The sequence below is a fragment of the Myxine glutinosa genome, chromosome 4 (assembly GCF_964187855.1).
Source record: "Myxine glutinosa chromosome 4, kmMyxGlut1.1, whole genome shotgun sequence".
Taxonomy (NCBI): Eukaryota; Metazoa; Chordata; class Myxini; order Myxiniformes; family Myxinidae; genus Myxine; species Myxine glutinosa.
In genome coordinates this window covers 75,115,971-75,140,801 of record NC_136264.1, presented here as the reverse complement: position 1 = coordinate 75,140,801, position 24,831 = coordinate 75,115,971, and the positions used below count along the sequence as shown (strand labels likewise).

At 45.3% G+C, this 24,831-nt stretch overlaps 1 protein-coding gene across 1 annotated transcript; it reads right to left on the bottom strand.

Annotated features, from left to right (window-relative positions):
• Positions 1-685: 685 nt before the first annotated feature.
• Positions 686-24,071, bottom strand: LOC137424808 (UDP-galactose translocator). Its single transcript, XM_068112663.2, has 6 exons — positions 23,747-24,071; positions 16,810-16,992; positions 16,544-16,695; positions 11,410-11,532; positions 1,956-2,091; positions 686-1,846 (listed from the first exon to the last, which is right to left on the bottom strand). The coding sequence occupies exons 1-6, from the start codon at positions 24,012-24,014 to the stop codon at positions 1,473-1,475; spliced, it is 1,236 nt and encodes a 411-aa protein (XP_067968764.2). The 5' UTR covers positions 24,015-24,071; the 3' UTR covers positions 686-1,472.
• Positions 24,072-24,831: the final 760 nt, after the last annotated feature.

The following is a 24,831-nucleotide window of genomic DNA, read 5'->3' as shown; positions in this document are numbered from 1 at the left end:
AAGTCCGCAAGCCATGCGTGAAGATTTCCATGGATACCATTGGAGGAGAGTTTGGTGAGCAGGGCGGGGTGCCAGACCGTATCGAAGGCACGTGATATGTCAAGGGAAATAGCTCTGATTTCCTGTTTGGCGTTGAGGGCCTCCAACCATTGTTGAGACAGTAGAAGCAGCATGCCCAGAGTAGAATGACCTGGTCTGAATCCAAATTGATGATCAGAGATCAAGCCATTGGAGAAGAGGAAGGATTTAATATCAGAAGTGATGATGGATTCCATGACTTTGCTGATAATTGGGAACAGGCTGATTGGTCTGAAGTTGCAAGGATCTGTTTTTGCACCTTTTCGATGTAAAGCGGTAATGTTGGCTGATTTCCAAACAGATGGCAGATGACATTGAGCAAAAGAGAGGGTGAAGAGAACAGAGAGAGGGTGATCCTCTGTTGTTTATTTCTTCCATGAGCCTTAATGCGTCTATTTACACAACTGTTCTTGCCCTCCAGGTTGATTAGTGCAATTGTAAACGTTGCAGTAATCATCCATTTTTCTGTTGACAAATTGAAGCGCAAATATTGCAAGAAAAACACCGTGAACTCATTCAATCAAAATACGAAACCGCACCTTCCTTTTTATTCCCACCATCTTCTGAAATGTGTCGATCTTTTTTTTAATCAAAAATGAAATACAAATAAGTGCAAAAATATTTATTCAAGTTTCAGTTGTCCCCACGATTCCTGAAAAAACCGACATGAAAGGAAACCTTACAAACAAAACGAAGCAAACTGTTGTTTAATTTTTTAAAGAATTGGTTGGTTCTTCATAATGCCTTTCTTAATCCACCAAAATTTAAGTTATGAAATAAGTTTTTCAAAGTGAAGAACAGGAGGTTTGGGTAGCCATTAAAGAGAAGGCATCATGATCAGCTCAATCAGAAACCCCTTAAATCTATGCTCCACAATAATCAAAAAATATGTAACAATTGCCCCCAAAAATAGAACATGTTGTAAACCACCATCCTGTAACCTATTTCTCATAAAGCAAACTATAAGAAAACAAAATCCATTCAAATACCATAAAATACAATTTGGAATCAGGTTTGTTAAAGATCTTTTTCTATGTACATTCCTTAGAAAATGTGTTGTGCATCAGGCACCAGCCAAAAATGGAAAGGATATACTTTCAAAACTATACAGTTGAAAATCAAAGATTGGCGATGGAAGTATATCTGGACCTCACACCCTTTGGTATCCAGCAAAAATGGTAAAGCTAACTCGTCTTTTCAACTGCTCTCATGCTTCAGAGATCAAAACAGATGTTCATAATGGGGGTTTATCAGGAAGTGATGCAAACCCTTGAAAATACTTCTCCGCTCTTGATCGCCATTATAACTCAGTACCTAAACTGTGCCAATCCTTCACTTGCTCTTCATACCTTCTCCTCCTCGAGGCCAATCTATTTCTCACCCTGCTAGTAATTCTACTTCTTGGAGGCGGGCACTGGATTAGGCCGTCCATACAGGTACACAGCTGAGACAACCAATGTTGCTCCAACAGAAAACAGTACATCCACTTGAAACTTAAAGATGTATATTGAGGCCAACGTGGAGATGATAATGGCTAATGATGTGGCAAAACCCTTGAGAATGTTATCGGCATATTTAACCACAACTGCAACCAACAGACCACCAAAGGCCTGGTTCAGGATCACAGTCCATACAAAAGGTGTATAACCAATGAAAAATCCATGTGTGGCAATGGCTGAACCATCATTGATGTACATGACCAGGAGGCCGAGCAAGGAACCGAACAGCCCGAGCTGTACATTCCGCAGCCAGATGGAGGCTGATGTCCCTGTAAAAATAATCAGCCAAAGTGCAAGGTTAGTTTGGATCATAGTCCGTAGGTATTTTGATTGTGTCTTATTATTTTAGCAATGGATTACGTCTTCTGAATTACTTACCTTTAAGGATTTTTTCAAAGTAAACCCCAGCAAAACCTGATGAGAGGCATGATGCAACCACAGACATCAAGCCAACAAGCGGGCTTTGATCTGCCTGATTTGAAACAGTCTCCCTAGATCCTCCACTGCTTTCAATCTGCAAACAAATTAAACCGACGTTGTTCTCAAGCAGTGGAGGCAAAATGGAGAAGATTGTCATGGGGACCGCAAGGCTAACCCCCGCTCTAGCAGGGAAAATGGCCTTAAAATGCATGTTGTTGTTCTCAAGCAGTCCATATTGCTTATTATTTGTGCAAACTATGTGGCATGCATCCCAAACATTGGTCATGCTATTGACAGCTACCAGCAAAATGTTTGACCATATTGCTTCAGCATTATACTGCACTATATGTTGACCAAAAGTAAAGAAACAGTGAGGAAATACACATTGCTATTAATTCACCATCATTATAACATCACAAACTGGTCAAACAAGTGGAACATGTCTTTCAATCCTGACAAATCTCACACTCTCACTTTGTCTCTCCGAAAAGACCGTCTGGACAACCCTCCTATCCACTTTCTCAACAATCCTCTCAAAGAAGTTCTGTCACTCAAGCTTTTGGGTCTCACTATCTGCCATGATCTTTCCTGGGAAAACCACATAACCCAGCTGGCCCAACAAAGCGAGTCGCCGACTGGGCATCCTTCGTCATGCGAACTCCTTTCTGGGCACTTCTCAGCTCCTCACCACATACAAGGCTTTCATCCGCAGCTCAATGGAATACTGCTCTCCCCTCTGGGCTGGTGCTCCTGCCTCACACCTATCTCGTCTTCACGCATTGAAACCAAAGCATTCAGATTCATTGGCATCTCCCGCGATGAAGCTGATTCTGAGGGCCTTTCACCCGCTCACCACAGTCAGGTTGGTGGTCTTTCTGTCTTCTACCGACTCCTCTCCGGCCTTGCTCCCCCTGCTCTCTCTGTGCTCTGTCCCCCAAATATTCCTACAGGTTGCACAAGATCTGCCAGCAACCCTCTTATGGTTAAACTGCCAAAATCAAGACTCTGCTCACCTTCACTCCTTCATTCCTCTTTTCTCCCGCCTCTGGAACAAACTCCCTCACTCTCTTCAATCCCTCTCCTCCCTCCAGGTCTTTAAAACAGCTGTTCACCACCATCTCTTATCTTCTCCCATCCAAAACCTTGATATTTTCTACCCCCGTTAAAACACCCCAAATCCACCTCTTTCAATCCCCAACTTCTTTCCTGATATTCCTAGTAGTGTTCATTTGCTTTATACTGTGTACCTCTCCCTCCTCCCCAGCCTTCCCCCATCCACAGATCTACCGATGTCTCTGTTCTCTCCTGTTGTGCTTGTGTGCTTCCTTCTCTCACCCCCCCTCTTGTCTCCCACTCCCTTTATTGTATGTTTTATGTGTCTGTGCATGTTTTCATGTTCAATGTGTTATCTCTTACATGAGTGTCGATTCTGTATTCCAAAAAAAAAAAAAAAAGTAAAAAAAAAAAAAAAAAAAACTTCCAACTGCAATGAAGCTGATTGCATGGCTGTGTGCGTCTGAAGCCTTCCAGTAAAAACCCATTAGCTGGACAGCTGGCCTGACCACCCACAATTGTAAGCAGGAAAATCATACGTCGACCATTTTCTTGCCATGCCAAGCCTAAACACATCTTCGGAAGGTTCATATTCACCATGCCCTATACAATCCTATATTCTCCATCCTATATTCACTATAACCTATAATCACCATGTCACAATCGCCATGTTTTATAACTTTTCTGTTCAGTGTAAACCAACCAAAATGACTGATTAATAGGATGATCAAATATCTAAAGATTAGAGCCGACAATCCACATGGGCTTTGTGATGGCAATAGGCCTCAGACTTCAGATGTGTAGGCCTCAGGCTTCAGGTGTCAGCCTACGCACCAGTGCAGTTGAAATATATCCGAACTATATAACCACAATCTATTATGTCTATTGCCTTCAGGAAGAAATATATATATATATTGTTACGGTTTTGCAACAAAAGACAATTTAACCTCTAGTTAATTACACGACAACATGTAGCCTGCAGTAGTCAGTTATTTCTTATTCAATGTAAAGATTAGCTCCCTTCCCATTGTGTAGTAATTAAAGCAGATACGCATTGAGTTAGGCAGGATTCCAACCCTCCGTGTGGTTGAACGAAGCTGAAGGGAAAGGTGTATGCTGCATATGTGAGAAGTGTTATGATTTATGGGAGCGAGACATGGGTAATGAACGTAGAGCAGCAACGAAGGCTGGAAAGGGTGGAAATGTGAATGGTTCGGTGGATGTGTGGAGTATCGTTGAGAGAGAGGAAGACAAATGATGAATTGCGAAAGATGATGGGAATAGAGCCTGTGATGGATGCTGTGAAGAGAAACAGGTTGAGATGGTTTGGTCATGTGTTGAGGAAGAATGAAAGTGACTAGTTGAGAAGAGTGATGGAAATGAATGTAGAAGGAAGTCGAGGACGGGGAAAACCGAGAAAGACTTGGCTAAAGGTGGTGGAAGAAGAAATGCGGGCAAGGGGGTTAACAAGGGGAGATGCAGAAAATAGAGCAAAATAGAAGATTGTCATGGGGCCCGCAAGGCTAACCCCCGCTCTAGCAGGGAAAATGGCCTTAAAATGCCTGTTGTTGTTTGTCGTGTGGTTGAAAGAAGCAAACGTTGGTTCATGAATGAATAACCGCACGTGATCAACCGCGACTAGTGGAAGAACGGGCCATGGAAACCTTCCAGATGGAGGCGTGGCTGAATGAATGACCGCACGTGACCAACATCGGCCAATGGTAGGCCGTGGAACCTTCCAGAAGGGGGTGGGGTTGAATGACCGCACGTGACCAACATCGACCAAAGGTAGGCCGTGGGACCTTCTAGAAGGGGAATCCACCCGATAAAGGTCCGTGCCGATCGTGCTTCGAGCTCTCTCTCCTCGTTCGTCCTTCAAGCTGACCGTCGTTCGAGCTGGTTATTCTGTGCTGCCCTTCTCCTTTGTCCTCGAGCTGGTTCGTTGTCCGGACCTTCCTTCAAGCTGCTCGTCCAGATCGACCCGGGCACCACGCGTGGGAACAGCCTTACCCAAGTTAGCGTCCGCACATCCACTGGTACGAGCCTAACCGGTGTGTGATTCATTCCCTGTGTGTGCGAGTGTGTCAGGCGCCTGTGTCGGGATTAGATAGGTAAGAATTGTTAAGTCTGCTTCTCGTCCTTTATCTGTGCTTTTTGTAAATAAAATGTGTACATTTTTTTTTCCTCTCGACCTGCTCGTGTGCGTCCTCTTCCCCATTGACCCAGCATCGTCCGAAACCGAATCCGGTTGCTCAATTAGGCCCGTAGAACACGCAGGGTAAAACCGCGACCCACACCGTGCGACCTGCTCGGCACACCTGATTGGAACAGGTGTGGGAACGCGAGGGGTTCAATTCTCGGTCCTCCCAGCCACGTGGTCTCAAAGGTATTCAGATCACGGTCGATAACCCTTCGACCCACGATTGGTGGATTGGCGATTGGAGTTGCTACGCAACCCGCCAGGCGCGGGTTTCGTCTCGCGATCGACTGCCCGTGGACCCGGTGTCTGTGGGGGAAACGGGGACTTAACACCCCCCTTAGTACGGACAGAACCGGGATTCACAACTATATATATATATATATATATATATATATATATATTGTAACGAATGTGGAAACGTTACAATGTGAACGTTACAAAAGTACGGTAACACCCTGTTAATGTAAATAATGGTCGCAGTCGGCGTCCTAGTTAATTCCATGAAACTTACACGCAGGTCACGATATATCTTTTAAATAGTGTATTTCCTTATTCCATGTAGGCTAAATATGTGTTTTCCCACTAGATTGACTTTGCATTGTATCAAACAAAATAAGTGTAGGCCCTTCCAATTTCCCCAAAACCTCCCTTCCAATTGCCTTCCGCATTTTGGCCGGTTTTCTTCAAACCACCATTGGCCACGAGGTAGGGTTGGGGAAGAAAGGCGTGTCTCCACCTCGTCATAAGAGGGAAGGAGTGAACCAGCCCTAACAGCCAATCAACACCGCGGTGAGTGACCCGGTAGGCGTGCCCTCGGAGTCGGCGGCTTGATTTCGCTCGAGGTGATAAAAGCAACTGTAAGGGACTGCTTTGAGAGATGACTTGGAGAGGCCTTGGGAGATGAGCAAAGAGACTGCACCAAGAGGCGGTGAGATGCGAAATGCTCCAAGCCAAAGAGGAGAGGTACTCGGCAAGGGAACCAGCTTTGGAGAGACGCACTGAAAGGAGGGAGACGGCTCCACCCCCAGGAAGAGGAGCAGGTGTGCCGAACCAGCGCGTGACGTCTACCGCAGTGGATACACGACGGAGGGTTTCCCGCCAAAACCGCGAGGAATTGCGAACTGCGGCCTCCCGACCTTGCCTCCCTCTCAAGCAATCCACCTCAAGCCTTACCTGCCTGCATATATCCCCTGTGTAAGTGTGAACGTCCTGTCCTACTCATTGTCTTGGGGTTAAGTAAGAATGAATAGTGTAAGTTAACGATTCGCTGTGTTACTGCTTCTTCCATCCATTGCTTGTGTGTGTATAATAAAATCTGTTCTTCCTCCGTATTCTTCTTCTTCTTTTTCATTCTCTTTCGGTCGCTTTAGAGATTTCCCGATTGAATATCTGTGGGGCGATCTGGTCAACGTCGGGTGGAATCGGGTTTTAATCGGGGAGTAACTGTTCGGACGCGGTTAAATACACCACCGCTCGGTCAATATAACATCTAAAACCCGCGTCTGTAACAATATATATATATATATATATTGTGGATATGAGAATTTTTTTTTTTGTTGTTGTTGTGTAAATTGTTGTAAAATATCGCCCTCCTTGCTCCAGTTATGTATAAAGGTCAAAGTGCGTCCCATAATTAGTTCATAAACACCACACGTTAGCCAATCATAGATTTCCCCCCTTGTTGACAGTTATATCCTTATTATGTGTATTAGGGTAAGGCCTTGTCTTCCATTAATTAATACTCCATTGCACCGAATTCAAATAGATAGATCCCCTTTCATTCCCATTCCCAAAACTTCTACTGTCAACTGCAATTGCCGCTATTACGGCGTGGTCAGCTCGGGGAAGAAGGGTGTGCCCGCCCATCGTCATCAAGGGTGGAGTCAGAGGGCCTGTGCCCACCAATCAGGGCCGAAGCGAGCTCACCGATGAGCGTGTCCTGAAGGCCGGCGGCTTGATCGCCCGAGGCGTTATATAAGCGCGCGCGGACGCCGTTGCGAGAGAGAGAGAGAAAGAGAGAAGGTTCGAGAGAGAAGGTTCGAGAGAGAAGGTTCGAGGTCAATTACAAGAGTTGTACGAGAAGTCAATTATAAGAGTTGCGCCAAAGGTCTATTACAAGAGTTGCGCCAAAGAGAGGTGAATGACAAGAGTTGCGCAAAAGGTACCAAGACAGAGTTGTGCAAAAAGGGTCCAAGAAAGAGTTGCGCCAGAGACGGCAGACGCGTCCTGAGGTGAGCCAGAGAAGCAGCTTTGGCTCCACCAGCAGCGTTGACTCCACCAGGCAGCTTCAACCCGTTACCCCGCGGAAACCAGATAGCGGTGGCATCGGTGGCCGTCGAGGTCCAGCCGACGTCCCGTGCGGGATCAAACCCGAACCATCTGCCCCAGCTGAACCTTCCCATTCCTCCTTCCAGCATCCATTCCTGCCATTCCATCCTTCTTGTGTACGTGAGTTTGTTTTGTTTGTCTTGTCCCAGGGTTAATTAAGCTTGTATAGTTAAGCTAGTATTTTCACTGTGTCACCTGCTTTTTCCATTTTCCCTGTATATAACCTTGACTGCTCCTTTTGCTTAGTGTGTGTAAATAATAAATCCTGTTATTCTTCTGTACGTCTTCTTCTTCCTCTTTACATTCGGTCGCTTTAGAGGTTTCCCCATTGAATATCTGTGGCACGATTTTGGCCAACGTTCAGGAATCGGGTTAGTCGGGGTAACTGTTAGGGCCGCGGCGCCATCCGCTCGGCAAATCAACATCTTATCCGCGGTCCGTAACAATTGGTGGCGGGAGCGGGATTGGACCCGAAGCGCGCCTAACGCGCTCAAAATTACGAGCTGCCGAAATTTGTTTTGTTTTCAAAAAAAAACCCGAACTTTGAAATCGCGCCATGGCTAGTCAAGGCGATCGGATGCCGGTGGGGGAACTAGAAGAGGGGTTAGGGGTAACCCAGGATCAGAGGGAAGAAATGGAGGAGAGCAATGAGGAGGTGGTTGAGGGAGTATCAGGCGCACAAAATGGCGCCTTTGCGCACGTGGTTACAGCGGCACCAAATTTAGCGGCGCCCGTGACCGTAGCAGCACCGGTGGATTTGAACCTTTTTATGATACAAATGGGGGCCCTTATGGAAAAAATGGGTGAGTGATTGGAGGGCCAAATGGGGGTAATGAGGGACGAAGCGAGGGGTACCAGTGCCAAAATTGGGAAGATAGACAGTAAATTTGAGGGGTTAGACAATAATTTTAAGGGGTTGGACAGTAAATTTGAGGGGTTAGACAACGGGATAAAAGAGGTGAAGAATGGGTTAACAGGGGTGGAAAATAGAATGGCTGCCCAGGAGAATCAGATAGAGGGGGTGAAGAATGGGTTAAGGGGGTTAGAAAACACAATGGACGACAAATTGCGGGAAGTAGGGGAGCAATCCGCCCGGGAAATCAAACGGATGGGGAACCAGATAGAGGAGGTGAAAATCGGGTTCGAAGGTAAATTGGATGCTCAGAGGGATGAATTGGGACAGATGAGGGTGGCATCTACAAAAGAGATGGAGGAGATGAAGGAGGAAATACGACGAGGTGTAAGCGAGGAGGTCTCGGGGGTACGCGAGGTGAGAAGCGTATGGAGAAAGAGGTGAGGAATAATACGGCTAGGTTACAGGGGGGCATAGAGGACCTGACGCAGGAGGTGGAACAGCTGACGGTGGGACAGACGGAGTTAGTGGAGCAGGTACAAAGGAACACTGCGGTACTAGGAGGGTTAAAAGCGACACAAAAAGACATTAACAACGAATTAATAGCGACACAGAGGGAATGTCAGATGGTACGTGTGGGACTGACAACGAGGTTGGACGAGGTGACGGAGGTAATGGAGACGAAGGACCGGGAGGTGAGGACGCACATAGAAACGGTCAAGGTAGCCTTAGAGGACGAAATTGAGGAGACGCACCGGGAAATAAAAGAGGTGAAGCAAAAATTAGAGAAGGTGGAAAAGGGGGTGAGTGAAATTAAGAAGAGACGGACGGAAACTAAGAGAGAAATACAGGAGGAGGTGATGGAATATGTGCAAGGTCGGTGCTCAAATCATGATGATGTGCTCGCTAACCAAATAAAGAGTTTGCAGGTGGCGAAGGAGGTGCGGAGACGAGGTGCCAAGGTGAGTGGCGATATATTTGGAAATGTATATGATGTGAGGGGAGCTTCAGTCGGCTTGGGGGTTGATTTGGATCCGGGTGTTCGTGAGAGGCCATTGGTGAAGTGTGCGACAGGTACGGAGTGCGAAAGAGGAGGTGTGCGAGAATGTCCGACTCTGGGGTGTGTGAGGAAAAAGTGCGCGCCAAGGAGTGAGTGTGCTGTCGAGAGTGAGTTGGTCGTAGCGCGTGTGCGAGGAGGCACATGGAAGCGCGGAGTGGGGAGTGTTACAGAGGATGTAACGAGAGAATGCACACCTGTGGTGAGTGTTACGGAGGGTGTAGCGGGAGAGTGTGCGCAAGAGGATGCGCGAGAAAGGTGTGTAACGGATGGGTGCATGAGGAAAGAGTGCACTGTCAAAAGTAAGGGAGAATGCACACCTGTGGTGAGTGTTACGGAGGATGTAACGGGAGAGTGTGCGCAAGAGGATGCGCGAGAAAGGTGTGTAATGGACGGGTGCATGAGTACAGAGTGCGCTGTCAAGAGTAAGGGTGAATGCGCGACCGAGAGTGGTGGAAAAAGTAGTGAGTGACACGGAGCGTGAGTTGGTTGTGGCAGGTGAGGAAGGATGTACACCTGGAATGGAAGGATGCACACCTGGAATGGTAGAGCGTGTGTGGGAATGCACACTGGAATTAGTAGTGAGGCACGTGGTTGGGTGTGCAAGTGAGAACACACCTGTGGTTGTCACAGAAGAGGTGACCGAGGAGGGGGCGCGAAGAGGTGTGTTGGTGAGGCTTTAACTTTTTTAATTCAAATTTTTAACTTGAAATTTTCTTTATTAATATTAAGTCTGGCATGTCTAATGTGTATAATATAAAAACGAGTTTGCTTGCTTGATGCAAGTCCGTAGCTCTCCTGAGCACAAGGGCATGGAAAGCTCCACCCCTCTCCTCAGCACGAGGGCGTGGAAAGCTCCACTCCTCTCCTCAGCACGAGGGCGGGGAAAGCTCTGCCCCTCACCTTAATAAGAGGTGTGGGGCAGGAACAAAATGTGCATGCGCAATCCGAGCTTCACCGCTATCCTCAACACGAGGGCACAGAAATCTCCACCCCTCTCCTCAGCATGAGGGCGTGGAAAGCTCCACCCCTCTCCTCAGCACGAGGGCACAGAAAGCTCCACCCCTCTCATCAGCATGAGGGCGTTGAAAGCTCTACCCTCTCCTTAGCACGAGAAAAACAGAAAGCTCTGCCCCTCCTCTCAGCACGAGGGGCGGAAAGCTTTGCCCTTCTCCTCAGCATGAGGGTGCAGAAAGGAAAGTTCTGCCCTTTTCCTCAGCATGAGGGAGCGGAAAGCTCCACCACTCTCCTCAGCACGAGGGTGTAGAAAGCTTTGCCCTTCTCCTCAGCTTGAGGGAGCGGAAAGCTCCACTCCTCTCCTCAGCAAGAGGGGTGGGGCAGGAGTGAAATGCGCATGCGCAGTGCCAGCTCCGCCCTCTCCTCAGCAAGACGTGAGTACATCTATCAAGTACGTAGTACAACATAAGCATTTTTATTAAGTACAAAGTAGAATGCAGTTTATTTAAATAATCATCTGTATACTCCACTTCAAATGAACATTCTATGCTCATCCAAAGGATGGGTAAACAGACAGTGTGATTATAAAACAAAACAACATAAACTTTTTTGAAAACTGAAAACAGAAAAAGCACAAATTCATGTGAATAATTGTCTAAAGGCCTCCCAAAACAATATTTTCGTTTTAAATGCAAGCTCAATAAATCTCATATCAGAGGTTTATTAAAAGTGCCTATTTAACTTTCGTGCAATAAAATAATCATGTGAGAGCAAATAGCGTTATTCATCCATTTTCTGTCTTGCTCCATTTCAAAAACATTGGTCATGCTTATGTATGGCATACAGTGACAGGACAGAATGAATGTCAGTGTCTTTCCACATCAAGAACAATATTTTGTGTGGTACCCATAAAGATCATGTAACCAAAATTAGGGCAGTTTGTGGGTAGCAAAAGGATAAATACCTGAACAAGACCAACACCTACGAAGAGCAGAACAAGCGAGATCCACTGCTGTCGGCTCAGCTTTCGGCCAAGAAGTAGAACAGAGAAGAGAGCTGTGGTGAGGATCTTCAGCTGATAAGTGATCTGGTTGGGGATACAAGATATACAGAGGGTGGGATATTGCAAGTACAAATATAGGCAATACCCCTGGGTGCTCACCTGGTAGAATAAAGCAGTACACCACACTAACTAAAGGTATTATTATGAATTTGGGGTAGGGGAATATCTAGATCTAGGTAGATCTGTGTAGGTATCATGCTTCATCTGTCGTGGGTAGCTAGAACCACCTCGATGTAAGTAAGTCAGGGACCTGTAGCCCGTATGTCAGAATAAGTGCGTATCTTCGTCCCCGCCACGAGGGGGCGGGGTATGTTAAGTAGTTGTAGGGAATATGCTAACTCCATTGTGTGTCATTCGCTCAGTTAACATACCTGTGTCCCTTATGGTAACGCACTCTTATAGACATTAGATAGGCCCTTAGTGGACACACTAATTAAGTCCCCCCCTTACAATGACTGACCGAAAAAACCAACAGGCAGTGGCCGCGCAGTACGCCACCATGGCGACAAACATCGTGCAAGGCAGGCAATAGCCATGCTCAGGAGGGCTCTTGATTGAAGGAGGGGAAGGGCGAACAAGGAGCAGGGCGCTAAGTGCTCGGCCAATGAGAGGACACCAACGCGGTGAGAAGATTCAGGAAGGTGAAGGAGCGACATACTGATTGGCCACCGACCGATGCCACCTCAGCCAATCAGTGCGGAAGGCGCGAACATTCGGCCAGTCGGTGTGGAGGGCGCGGAGGAGGACGTAACAAGCGACACGCTGGTTGGTGGAGAGGCCCGGATGACGTCAGAGCCGGCCGGGTCAAACTACGGGCAAGCGGGCATTCTCCCTTCTCGTTCCTGGTTCCTTCCTGCCCAAAGCTCTTCCCTTTGCCTCTTGCCTTCCCTTGACTGTCCCTTCGTGTTGGCTGCCTTCCCGCTTGGACCTCCTTTCTGCCCTTGCTTTCGTTCCCGGTTGGAGTTCGCTTCGAAAGATGGTGGAAAGACATTGGAGCGCCAACGATTATCTTCCCCGGCGTTCATGTGTGAACGGCGAGCGCACAAGTTGCAGCAGCCGGGAGACCATTGCACACTCGCTCGCGTGGCGCAAGATGCCTGGTGAACGGGGGGTAGGGGGGCGGTGGAACGCCAGCAGACGGGACCGAGCGGTTCGCGCTGACCAGAGCTGCGTCGGACGGTGCCTGATCGACCCGACGCTACACTGCCAGACACAGATAAGACGCACCACAATCCACAACACAACGAGACATTAATTTTATTATTCTCCCATTTGTCTTGTATTTGAAATCTGGTGTGGAGACGTCCCAATTTAGAATTTAGTTTCTTCCGTCGCGTTTCCTTGTTCTCGGGTTCCGTAATAAATATTTCTTTGTTGTACATTTTAAATTCCGTGTTTGGTTTGATTTATTAATTTCCAGGTTTAAGACATCAGACTGTGAAGGTAAGCGGCATTGTTCATTCCGTCTCGTGTATGATCTGCCATCGATTGGATAAATGCCTCCATTAAAGCTCGTTTTGGCCATCCACGATTCCCGGTCTTAACCAAGGGGCAATCGCGCAACAGTATTTTAAACCAATTCCAATGGTTGCTAGGAGACAGGGTGGCATGCAGAATCATACCAACGTAATGCTAAGACTTTAAACAAACACAAAAACCTATTTTGGGGACAACCTAGCCCCACCCACTGTAGACTCCCATGGACACCGATTTTTGTAATGCTGTGCATGAGCAAACATTGGTACATCATTTTTTTTAATGCTGTGAACAAACTTGAGTTGCAACATACCAAATATACAGTGCATTCCGAAAGTATTCAGACCCCTTCACTTTTTTCACATTTTGTTATGAACAATGCAGCCTTATGCTGAAATCGTTTAAATACATTTTTTCCCTCATCAATCTACACTCAATACCCCATAATGACAAAGAGAAAACAGGATTTTAGAAAGTTTTGCAAATTTATTAAAAATAAAAAACTGAAATATCACATTTACATAAGTATTCAGAACCTTTGCTATGACACTTGAAATTTAGCTCAGGTGCCTCCCATTTCTCTTGATCATCTTTGAGATGTTTCTACACCTTGATTGGAGTCCACCTGTGGTAAATTCAATTGATTGGACATGATTTCGAAAGGCAAACACCTGTCTATATAAGGTCTCACAGCTGACAATGCATATCAGAGCAAAAACCAAGCCATGAGGTCGAAGGAACTGCCTGCAGAGCTCAGAGACAGGATTGTGTCGAGGCACAGATCTGGGGAAGCCTACAAAACAATTTCTGCTGCATTGAAGGTTCCTATGAGCACAGTGGCCTCCATAATTCTTAAATGGAAGAAGTTTGGAACAACAAGGACTCTTCCTAGAGCTGGCCGCCCGGCCAAACTGAGCAATCGGGGAAGAAGGGCCTTGGTAAGAGAGGTGACCAAGAACCCGATGGTCACACTGGCTGAGCTCCAGAGTCCTGTGTGGAGATGGGAGAAACTTCCATAAGGACAATCATCACTGCAACACTCCACCGATCTGGGCTTTATGGCAGAGTGGCCAGACAGAAGCCAAACAGTTCAATCTTGGTTTCATCAGAGCACAGAATCTTGTTTCTCACAGTCTGAGAGTCCTTTAGGTGCTTTTCTGCAAACTCCAAGTGGGTTTTCATGTGTCTTTCACTGAGGAGAGGAGAGGTAGGCAAGAGCTACCTGTAGGTCCCGTGATGACATTCTGGGGTTCTTAGAGACTTATTTCAGCATCTTGCGGTCTGCTCTCGGGTTGAACTTGCTGGGGCGGCCTGGCCTGAACAAGTTGGCAATTGTTTGGAATCTTCTCCACTTGTAGATGATCTTCCGGACAGTCGAATGATTGATTTAAAATCGTTTGGAGATCTTTTAAAATCCCTTCCCATACTCGTAGGCATCTGTAACCTTCTTTCTGAAGGCCTCAGAGAGCTCTTTTGATCTAGGCATGGTGACGCCGCACACTTCAACAACAAAGCAAACCAAACTAAATGTCTGAGGTTTAAATAAGACAGGTTCCTCCAAGATCCTCTCTAACGATGTTCCAATCATTTGCACCTGAGCTAGTGCACCTGATTCTAATTTTAGGTATTTGAAGTAGTGGTAAATGTCGGGGTGTACTTACTTTTTCCACATGCGAAATTTGCCTTTATGTTTATTTAAATTATACAATGGACTACAAAATGTAAATGTTTCATGATATTTGTTATATTATTTAACCTTTATCTATCAATATTGTAGAAATGAAGATCAAATAGCTGTATGTTGAAATATGTTGAAAAAGTAAAAATTTACATGGGGTGTACTTACTTTTTCACGTGACTGTATATATATATATATGAGGACTTTCGTTGAAGTTTCAATGACTTTCGTTGAACTCTAGGAGGACTAAGAAAAAGACCTGTTGGTCAAAAGCTTGTCTGAAAATTAAAGATCGACTGTCTTGAAGCTATGTGCATGACTTATTTAATTTCTTCCGATTATTTCTTTGTTTAATGCAAATGAGGCACCCTGCTCGTATTGTGGAATTTCTGCTATTTCTCACAGTTATATATATATATATATATTTGGATATATGGCTGATTTGGATATACTAGGACGTGCCCGTACGTGGGTGCCCGTACGTGCGTGCAAAAAAACATGCGTGCAAACAACAACAACAAAAAAAAACTTTGAAACCACGTGGCAGTAACGACCACAGAACCCCCCCCCCCCTCTATTTACATGAAATGGTTTGGTCCATTCGCAACGACCACAGAACCCCCCCCCCCCCCCCCCTCTATTTACATGAAATGGTTTGGTCCAAAGCGAACGGCTTGCGGAGTTTGGTAAAGAAATCGCCATAGCTCGGTAACTACTTGTCCGATTAATATGAAACCTTGAAAAGGCACATCCTCGGGTCCCCAGCAATATACCTGGCAAGTTTCAAGTATATCGGACCCGTGGTTGTCGAGAAACAGCGGTCACAGACAAACGACACACAGACATACACACAGACATACAGAGATTACTGGAATTATAGATAGATATATATCCAAAGCTGCTGCTGTCGTTTCAAAATACCTGCTGCTGAGAAAATGCTGTCGTTCCAAACAAGATAAAAACCTGATTGTATTGGCCTACTGAATGTCAGGGAGGCAAGCTCAGCTCAATCAGAATTTCTAACTTTGCCTAGGATAAAAGAAAGACTACGAGTTAACAAGATCGCATCCAGGAAGCAAACTTTTCAGTGAACAAAGATTGACTTTGACAAGACCAAATACAGTTTGGCAGAGAGAAAAATTATTGTTCAATGGAAATGGTAATTTCCAACATGAGCATTTTAACGTTAAGCTGAACTATCTTTGGCTCATCACAAACACATTCACTTACATACACCTTGCAATACATTAACACAAACAACACATCAAGAAAAATACAGTGAATAAGGAGTTGACCTGGACAATCGAGATTTTTTGTTTGTTGCTCTTTAACGGCCACTATTATCCCACCTTGTGGCGTCTTACCTTGACCCAAGTCTTTCACGAACCGGCCTGGCCAGGCCTGACGTTCGACTAGTTAGAGCAAGAATTTGGCCATGGTCCCGGTGACACTCGCCTACTCTTTGCGAGGGACACCATGGGATCTTTAACGTCCACCAACCCATGCTGGCAGACGGTACTCCCGGTTTAACGTCCATCCGAGGGACAAGCACCCACATTGATGAATCACCCTGCCTGTGAAACACCAAATTGACAGTTTATAGCTGCGTCGGGATTTGAACCCAGGCTAGACAGCTTAAAGGCGAGTGTGCGTACCTCTAGGCCATCCTGTCAGCCCACCTGGACGATAGAGAAAATGCCCTTAATGGCCAAAACAGCTGTGCAAGGTTGGATAGCGACTTTAGTTTTGTGACTTCAACGGAGTTTTTCTCTCTCCCTTTTTATTTCATCAACCCTTTCACGAATGAAAACCAACAGTGGTGAATATCAGTAAATAAACAAGTGTGTATAGATGGATGGATTTTTTAAAACGTGTAAAAACCTGGAATGTGGCAACAGGGAGGTTTGAAATGGCCACATATTGCAGATTGTTCTGGAGCATGTACAGAAGAGAAGGCACTGCTAATTTCAATGTGTCCAGCCACTCCTTCAGGATGGTCTCATGGAGAAATTGCAGCAAGTTGATGACATTGCCTGCGTGACACAGTGTGACACAGGGTACAAGTCACAAAATAAGCAATATATAAAGAAAGCGTCACCAAGAAAAATTAAACAACCTCTAAATAGTGACTCAGTTCTCATACTGACCTTTGTGTTGAACAAGAAGCACAACTAAACATGCCAGCAACTTGATTACTTCAGCAAGAACCACAGCAGTTGTTGACAAATATTTGTCCCCAGGTAGTGTGCGGGAATACCGGATACTCAGAATGAGGCTCGCATTCTGAAAGACCAGCACTGCAAGGCTCACCCACCGAACTTTACTGTTTCCTTGGAAGAAATAGAAATGTTTAGGATAACAGTGTCAATATCCAAAAAATGTTTGGGTGTGTCAATTTCTGAATTTTAATTACCCCATTACCCACCACATCTAATTAGCGTAATTATCATCATTTTGTATACAGCCTGTGGCTTCTGGTTGCATCATTGCTGGGAGCATGGCTGTTCTGCTGATGCAGTGCCCCCTGTTTCCAGTAAGCTGGTACTCATTTTGCCCACCTTGTAAGGATGGTCTACCTGAGTCAACCCACCCGTTGTTATTTAACGGCATGACAGGGGCTCAAACTCAAGACCATTAGATCGCAAGTCATCCACCTTAACCGTTAATCCAACACCAAGTTTAATTAATGCAATAAAGAACCAGGCAGATGTTTCATGGAAATGGCTACTTTGATCTTGCAATCGATTATTCATCCACATGTTCACTAACACTAGCGATGCCCATGGAAAAATCCACGTTTAAAAACATCTATGTCAAAGGGAAAAAGTGAGTGTACAAAACAGGTCATAAAAAGGGTTTATAGACCGAAGTTTGGACAATACATCACCCACGTTATGGAGTTTGAAAAGTTTATATCCATTTATTCAAGCATCATTGTCATCCATCATTGTCATGGGGCCGGCTAGGCTAACCCCCGCTCCAGCAGGGGAAATGGCCTTACAATGCCTGTTGTGTTGTTTGTTGTATATCCATTTGTTCATCCTGTACAAAATGACATTATTGTGTACCCAAAAGAAAGACCTACGACCTACGTGTAACCTTATAAACCTACCTATTTGAAATGCACACAACACAAGGAAGCTTGCATGTTTGTGAAGTGGAAAATACATACAGTGCATTCAGAAAGTATTGAGACCCCTTCACTTTTTCACATTTTGTTATGTTGCAGCCTTATGCTGAAATCGTTTCCATTCATTTTTTCCCCTCATCAATCTACACTCAATACCCCATAATGACAAAGAGAAAACAGGATTTTAGAAAGTTTTGCAAATTTATTGAAAAGAAAAAACCGAAATATCACATTGGCATAAGTATTCAGACCCTTTGCTATGACACTTGAAATTTAGCTCAGGTGCCTTCACTTTCTCTGGATAATCTTTGAGATGTTTCTACACCGTGATTGGAGTCCACCTGTGGTAAATTCAATTGATTGGACATGATTTGGAAAGGCACACACCTGTTTATATAAGGTCTCACAGCTGACAATTCATATCAGAGCAAAAACCAAGCCATGAGGTCGAAGGAACTGCCTGCAGAGCTCAGAGACAGGATTGTGTCGAGGCACAGATCTGGGGAAGCCTACCAAAAAATCTCTGCTGCATTGAAGGTTCCCAAGAGCACAGTGGCCTCCATAATTCTTAAATGGAAGAAGTTTGGAACAACCAGGTGTTACATGCTCCTCCCCAACCCCCGGTCACGGTGTACCTCCGAGCCCCGAGAGGAGTCACGGCAGAAAAATGTGTTATTCTGTATGTCAAAGATCAATGGTGAAGCCACACCAATTGTTACCAACAAACAAATATTGTATTAAGATCACACAAGAATAACAGTACAACAACAATAGTAATCAATTGTACAACCAATATATATTTCCTATGATGGTACCATCAGGTTCGTACAATATAACTCACTGTGCTCCAAGTGAGCGAAAAGAAGAACATTCCCCAATGTCTCTATTCCGGCATCAAGCCCAAGTCGATCTGCTCCAGCGATCGTCAGAACGATGTCCAATCGAGACCAGAATCCCGTTCGGATGACAGTCACAGTCACGCGGCCAAAGCTGCGCCAAGGTGCCCTCAAGGCGACGGGGAAATCCAAAGGCGCCCTCCAGGCGACTGGGAAATCACACCCTCGGGTATGGACGTTTCACAGCTCCAAACCGGCGAACCACAGTTTACCTTCAAAATCCACGTTACACACACACACACACACACCAGATAAACGTCTGGATGCGGTGAAAATGGTTGAAGCGAAGCGAAAAACCTTGCGAGATGCGCAAAGCGCGCGAGTCAAAATGGCTGACGGCCCGTTCTCGAGGCGTGACGGCACGACGATGATTCTCCTCGGAATCAACCGACAAAACCTGACACGTAGGTTGATCTGTCACAGCGATAACAACTCTGTCGCAAGAATCCCTTTCCCGGGAAACCCGAAGTTCGCTAGTGACCTCCGTTCGTCAACGTTTGCTTCAGACCTCGAAGCAGCTAGGCTTCTTCCCCGACTCACTCGCTCCGCCTTCTCCTCCTCTTCTTCCTCCTCCTCTTCCGTCGTCCGGTTCCGGTTTCATTTAAAACATTGACTTTTTTACCTTTTGAAAATAGTAACCTCTATCTCCCTTAAATGACAACAATAATAGTACATGGAATCAAAAATGTTTACAGTGGATGAAAACCACAACAACGGAAGTGACGAATCCGTAACACAGGACTCTTCCTAGAGCTGGCCGCCCGGCCAAACTGAGCAATCGAGGGAGAAGGACATTGGTAAGAGAGGTGACCCAGAACCCGATGGTCACTCTGGCTGAACTCCAGAGATCCTGTGTGGAGATGGGAGAAAATTCCAGAAGGACAACCATCTCTGCAACACTCCACCGATGTTTTATGTTTATCTTGTTTCTTGTTTTGTTTCTCACAATCTTGTTTCTCACAGTCTGAGAGTCCTTTAGGTGCTTTTTTGCAAACTCCAAGCCGCTTCGTTTTGCAGAATTCAATCTTTTTTCAAAATGGGCGCCATGTACTGTTTAGATTTTGACGATTTGCGTGTGATATGATTCAACGGATGTTGAAATGAATCGTTTAAAATAAAAAAAGCCTTCAATTTCTGATATTTTGCCTTTTAATTTGGGCTTCCCAATTTAAGCCCCGCCCATAGGGCGGGTACCGTTGCTCATTAAAATAATACAAGGGAACAACGAAAGGTAAGGTAAACTAACAATTCCTAAATGGGGGTCCCTCCCTCTGACTCAGATACGAACAAGGGGAAAAGTAAAAGAAAATAAATAATGTTTATGTCGTGCAGCCACTTAACTCCGATCTCAACGAGGGCTTGGTGGTCGTCACAGGTCTGGTCGGTCGGAAAAATGGCCGCGCGTCAACCTGCTCAAGATGGCACCGAGCCACGCCATGAATGTGAGGTAATTCGGGCCGGCGGTCCCCTCGCGTTCTCCACTCCGTCTGAAACGCCGTGATCTCTATGAACCGCCAGCAACGCCCCCTCCTCACGATCGAAGTTTGCCACACTGCTCCTTCACTGCACCAGGTCCACACAGGCTCTGAACTCGCTCCACCAGCGCACACAAACCAAAATGCAACCGCCTTCAACGAACACCAGCACCAAGAAAGAAAATGCGACTGCCTCCAATGAACGCCAGCACCAAGAGACAAAATGTGACCGCCTTCAACAAACACCAGCACCAAGAGAGAAAATGCGACCGCCTTCAACGAACGCCAGCACCAAGAGAGAAAATGTGACTGCCTTCAACGAACGCCAGCACCAAGAGAGAAAATGCGACCGCCTTCAATGAACGCCAGCACCAAGAGAGAAAATGTGACTGCCTTCAACAAACGCCAGCACCAAGAGAGACCAAGATGGTAAGACGGCTTCTTTTTGCTCTCCTCATTCTCGAATGTTCCACCGCTGACGTCACACTCTGTCCAATAACCGAGCTCTGTTCATCACTCTATGGCTCCTTAACCAGGCACGAAGCTCAGGGCGTGGCCTGTCAACTCCGGTCCTCCGAGGCGGAGCTTAGCCATCCTTCGGGAATGTTCGGCGGGGTGGGGTTCCTTTGCCTATCATAATGCCCGGTTATACTGTCAGCGATTATGGCTGTTGTAATGGCGGCCCTTTTTGATGAAATAAAAACGAAGGGAAAAATCACAGGGGCAATTACACACTGGGGGTTATCCTTAGCCCTACCTAATTAGCATAGCTCCACCCCTTGTATTGAGACACATATATGATCTTATTCTATACAGATTCCCTACTTAGTTGCATAGAGGTAGGCTTCTTCTTCGTGTCACACGGTCCATGCTAATCTACACATTCCTAACTTTCCTAAGGTATTTCATGCCTACCCCCCACAAACGTAACAATACTAATAGGCATCAATGTGTTGAAGAAGAAAGCTTTGTTATAAGTGATTCCCATCGTCAAGATGATGAAGTCAAATGTTCAGCTGATGGCAAAACCGTAATTCTAATCGAAGATCACTTATGGGTCAAACCTTATCATTTGTTTCATTATATATGCAATGTCTGCTTTTCATTCAATTTAATTTTTATGACGAGACAATAATTAAAATAAATCTTGAGTTTTGAGCAAAAGTTTTTTCATTGGAGAACTTCTTTACAAGTGTGTTGGAGCGTTCTTTGTCTATATTTAAAATAGCCTTTAGAATTTATGACAAAAAGAAACACCCACAAAAAATGTTCCCCTCGCTCTGCCCTGCAAAATTATATTTTTCTGGGGAATATACATTTTTGCACGTCCCCCCCCACCTCCCCCCTAATCTATAATCATGGATCCATGCCTGCTATGTGATACCTTGACTGAATATTTAACATCAACCGACCTCATGTCGTATAGGAACTTGTATGGGATGTTAGTAACTGGGTCATTCCAGCCACAAATAATCCACAAATTTCCTGAACCTACAGATTCTCAGGAGTCTAGAGAAAGAACTTATTTCGTAACCAATTCAGTGGTTCATCAGTTGAGGATTACCGGAAGATATTTGTAGCCAAGGTGCCTGAGGTCCGTCAAATGTTCCTGGAAGTAGAACGATTGCTCAAGTTTCTCTTGGTTTCCCCAGCAAGTTCATGCGAAGCTGAACGGTCATTCAGGGCACTGAGGTGTATGAAGACGTGGCTACGTAGTACAGCGACCCAGCAACGCCTCAACAATCTTGTGATCTGTCACGTGCACCGAGATCAACTGGCAGCACTTGATCCCCAAGCCATTGTTCAGGAAATTTTGAATGAATCCGTAGACGCAAGTGGTCGCATTTTTGACAAGTTTTAAAGTTCGTTTTTGTGTAGTTTTTTTTGTGTCACTCTCACTTTTTGGTTTTTGCATTGTGAATGAGTTCAAGAGTCATGAGAAAAAAGGCAGTCAAATATTTGATTTGTTTTGTTTGATTTATTTGGCATGTTGAATTATTAATCGTCTACCGGTTTCGGCGGAGGAGACTATAGGCTTGCTCTCAGTCAGTCTGTCTGTCTGTCTGTCTGTCTGTTTGTGCCACCTGTGGTTTTCTGCACTTTTTCCAATTCCCTTCAACATATTCAACTGAAACTTGCTACATGGCTTTATTATGCCAAGTTACAGAATAAGTTCGAGGTTCAGGGCGTTTTGTCAATTTTTCCCCAGAGTTATGCCCTTTTTGGACTTGGAAAATATCACACAGGTAGGGGACAACGGACATGTATTGCAAAGCAATTCTCACTCTTGTTATATCGGTTTTTTCAGCGCAAAATTTAACTTTGGCACCAAGAAAAGGCTCAAAATTAAAAGCGCCCCAAAGGTGGATGGAGGTTATGTTTCCATCCATTATTTTATGTTTCCTTTATGCACTTTTTAATGTTTCATTATTTTATGTTTATTTATGTTTAATATTTTTTTATGTATTTATGTATTATTATTTATGTATTTTTATGTATGTATATTTTTGTATTTTTTATGTATTTATGTATTATTATTTATGTTTTTATTATTTTATGCCATTATTTTATGTTTCCTTAATATACATTTATGTTTCCATTATGTTATATTTCCATCTCGCCGAGTGTCTGTCTGTGTGTCCGTTTGTGAACAAGATATCTCAAAAAGTTGTGGACCGATTCGAACGAAATTTGGCAGAGATGTAGCGTATGTGATAAGGATGAAATTGTTCGATTTTGGTGAAGATCCGGATTCTGATTCGCCTACTAAAAAATTTTAAGTGATTCTTCACCATTGGGAGATAGGGCCAAAAATTATATCTGGCAGGATTTCTCAAAAGGTTGTGGACAGATTTGGACGAAACGTGGTAGACCAGTTGGGTGTGTGACAAGGACGATTCGATTCGATTTTGGTGAAGACCTGAATCTGGATTCGGCTACAATAATTATTTAATTTTTAAGTGATTCTTCACCATTGAGAGATCGGGTGAAAAGCGATATATAACATGATATTTCAAAAAGTTATGGATGAGTTATGATAAAAACTAGGTGGACGAGTTGGTCAGGTGACAAGAACAAGCCGATTAGATTTTTGTTCAGTTCCAAATCCAGATCCGGCCTATCAGTGGATACAAAACATAAGCGGATCAGTCTGGGGGAGGTAGGTATGCGCTCTACCGAGTGCAGTTGTAGTTAAGTTAGTTAAGTTATTTCAAAGAAACGTGGCAGAGGAGGTCGGTTTAAATGCCCAGAATGCACCACACAGCAAAATGTCTCGAACTCGAATCAACAATTCCGCCTCCGGCTTCGGTGCAGCGCAGCCATGATGGGCCGAATGTCCGCCTCCTGTGCCAAAGTTCCTTCAATGGGCATCGGATACCAATTTTCTTTTTATATTTCCTACCACGACGTAACCCAAAATAAAGTATTTTAACGTCAAGAAGAAGTCTCACGATTTAGTCCTTCACACTCATTCATTCACACGCACTGGCGAGCGATTTCAGCGAACGAGCGGATTTAAATGTTTTCAATTCCCATCGACTTAAACACGTCTTTCCGCGCACTCGCTAAAGCACCTTCTTACCCGCCTGCTCCGGCGACGCCGGCGTCGCCTTTCTCGGAGACGGCATGGCCTCGACGTTTCCCGTTTCGCACGATGGACCGGTGTCGCTCTCTTGCTGCTTCTTCTCAGCCATGAGCGCACTTCCGGGTTTCGAGACGCAACCTCGTACCTCGATTCGCGCACATCGCTGCTGACTCGGGTTTTCACGTCTCTCGATGCTTCCTCGTCTGCGCGCTGTGTAAAACTTCAAAGTTCGTTCCCGTTCGTAAATCACGTAAATGCGCAACATCACCTTTCGGTTTCCGGCCACGTCGCAACCTTTGTGACATTTTCTCGCTTCGTATAGATCGTTATTTGGAATTTCAGAAATCGTCGTCGATCATTGTTTTTGTTTTTGTTTTGTTTTTTTGCATACAAGATTGAGGCTCGTGTAAGAGCGAACATTAATCACAAAAAGACACTGACACATAAAACATAAGATAAAGGGTGTGGGAGACAAGATGGGGAGAGAGAGGGAAGCACACAAGTACAACATTTGAGAGCAAGGACATCGGGAGATCTGTGGGAGGGTGAGGGCTTGGGGGGAGGAGGCATGGTAAGGGGGGTGGGGAGGGGGTATAAAACACATGTACACTGCAAGGACTTCCAGGAAAGAAGTCGGCAGTTCAAAATAGTGGATCTGGGGTGAATTAATGGGGGTAGAAAAGATCAAGGTTTTGGATGGGGGAAGACAAGAGATGGTGGTGAACAGCTGTTTTAAAGACATGGAGGGAGGAGTGGGATTGGATGGAGTGAGGGAGTTTGTTCCAGAGGCGGGAGTAAAAAGGAATGAAGGAGTGAAGGTGAGCAGAGAGTCTTGATTTTGGCAATTTAACCAGAAGAGGGTTACTGGCAGATCTTGTGTGACCTGTAGGAATATTTGGGGGACAGAGCACAGACAGAGCTGGGGGAGCAAGGCCGGAGAGGAGTCGGTAGAAGACGGAAAGACCACCAACCTGCCTGTGGTGAGTGAGTGAAAGGCCATCAGAGTTCGCTTCATCGCGGGAGATACCAATGATTCTGAAAGCTTTGGTTTCAACAGCGTGAAGCCGAGCGAGGTGTGAGGC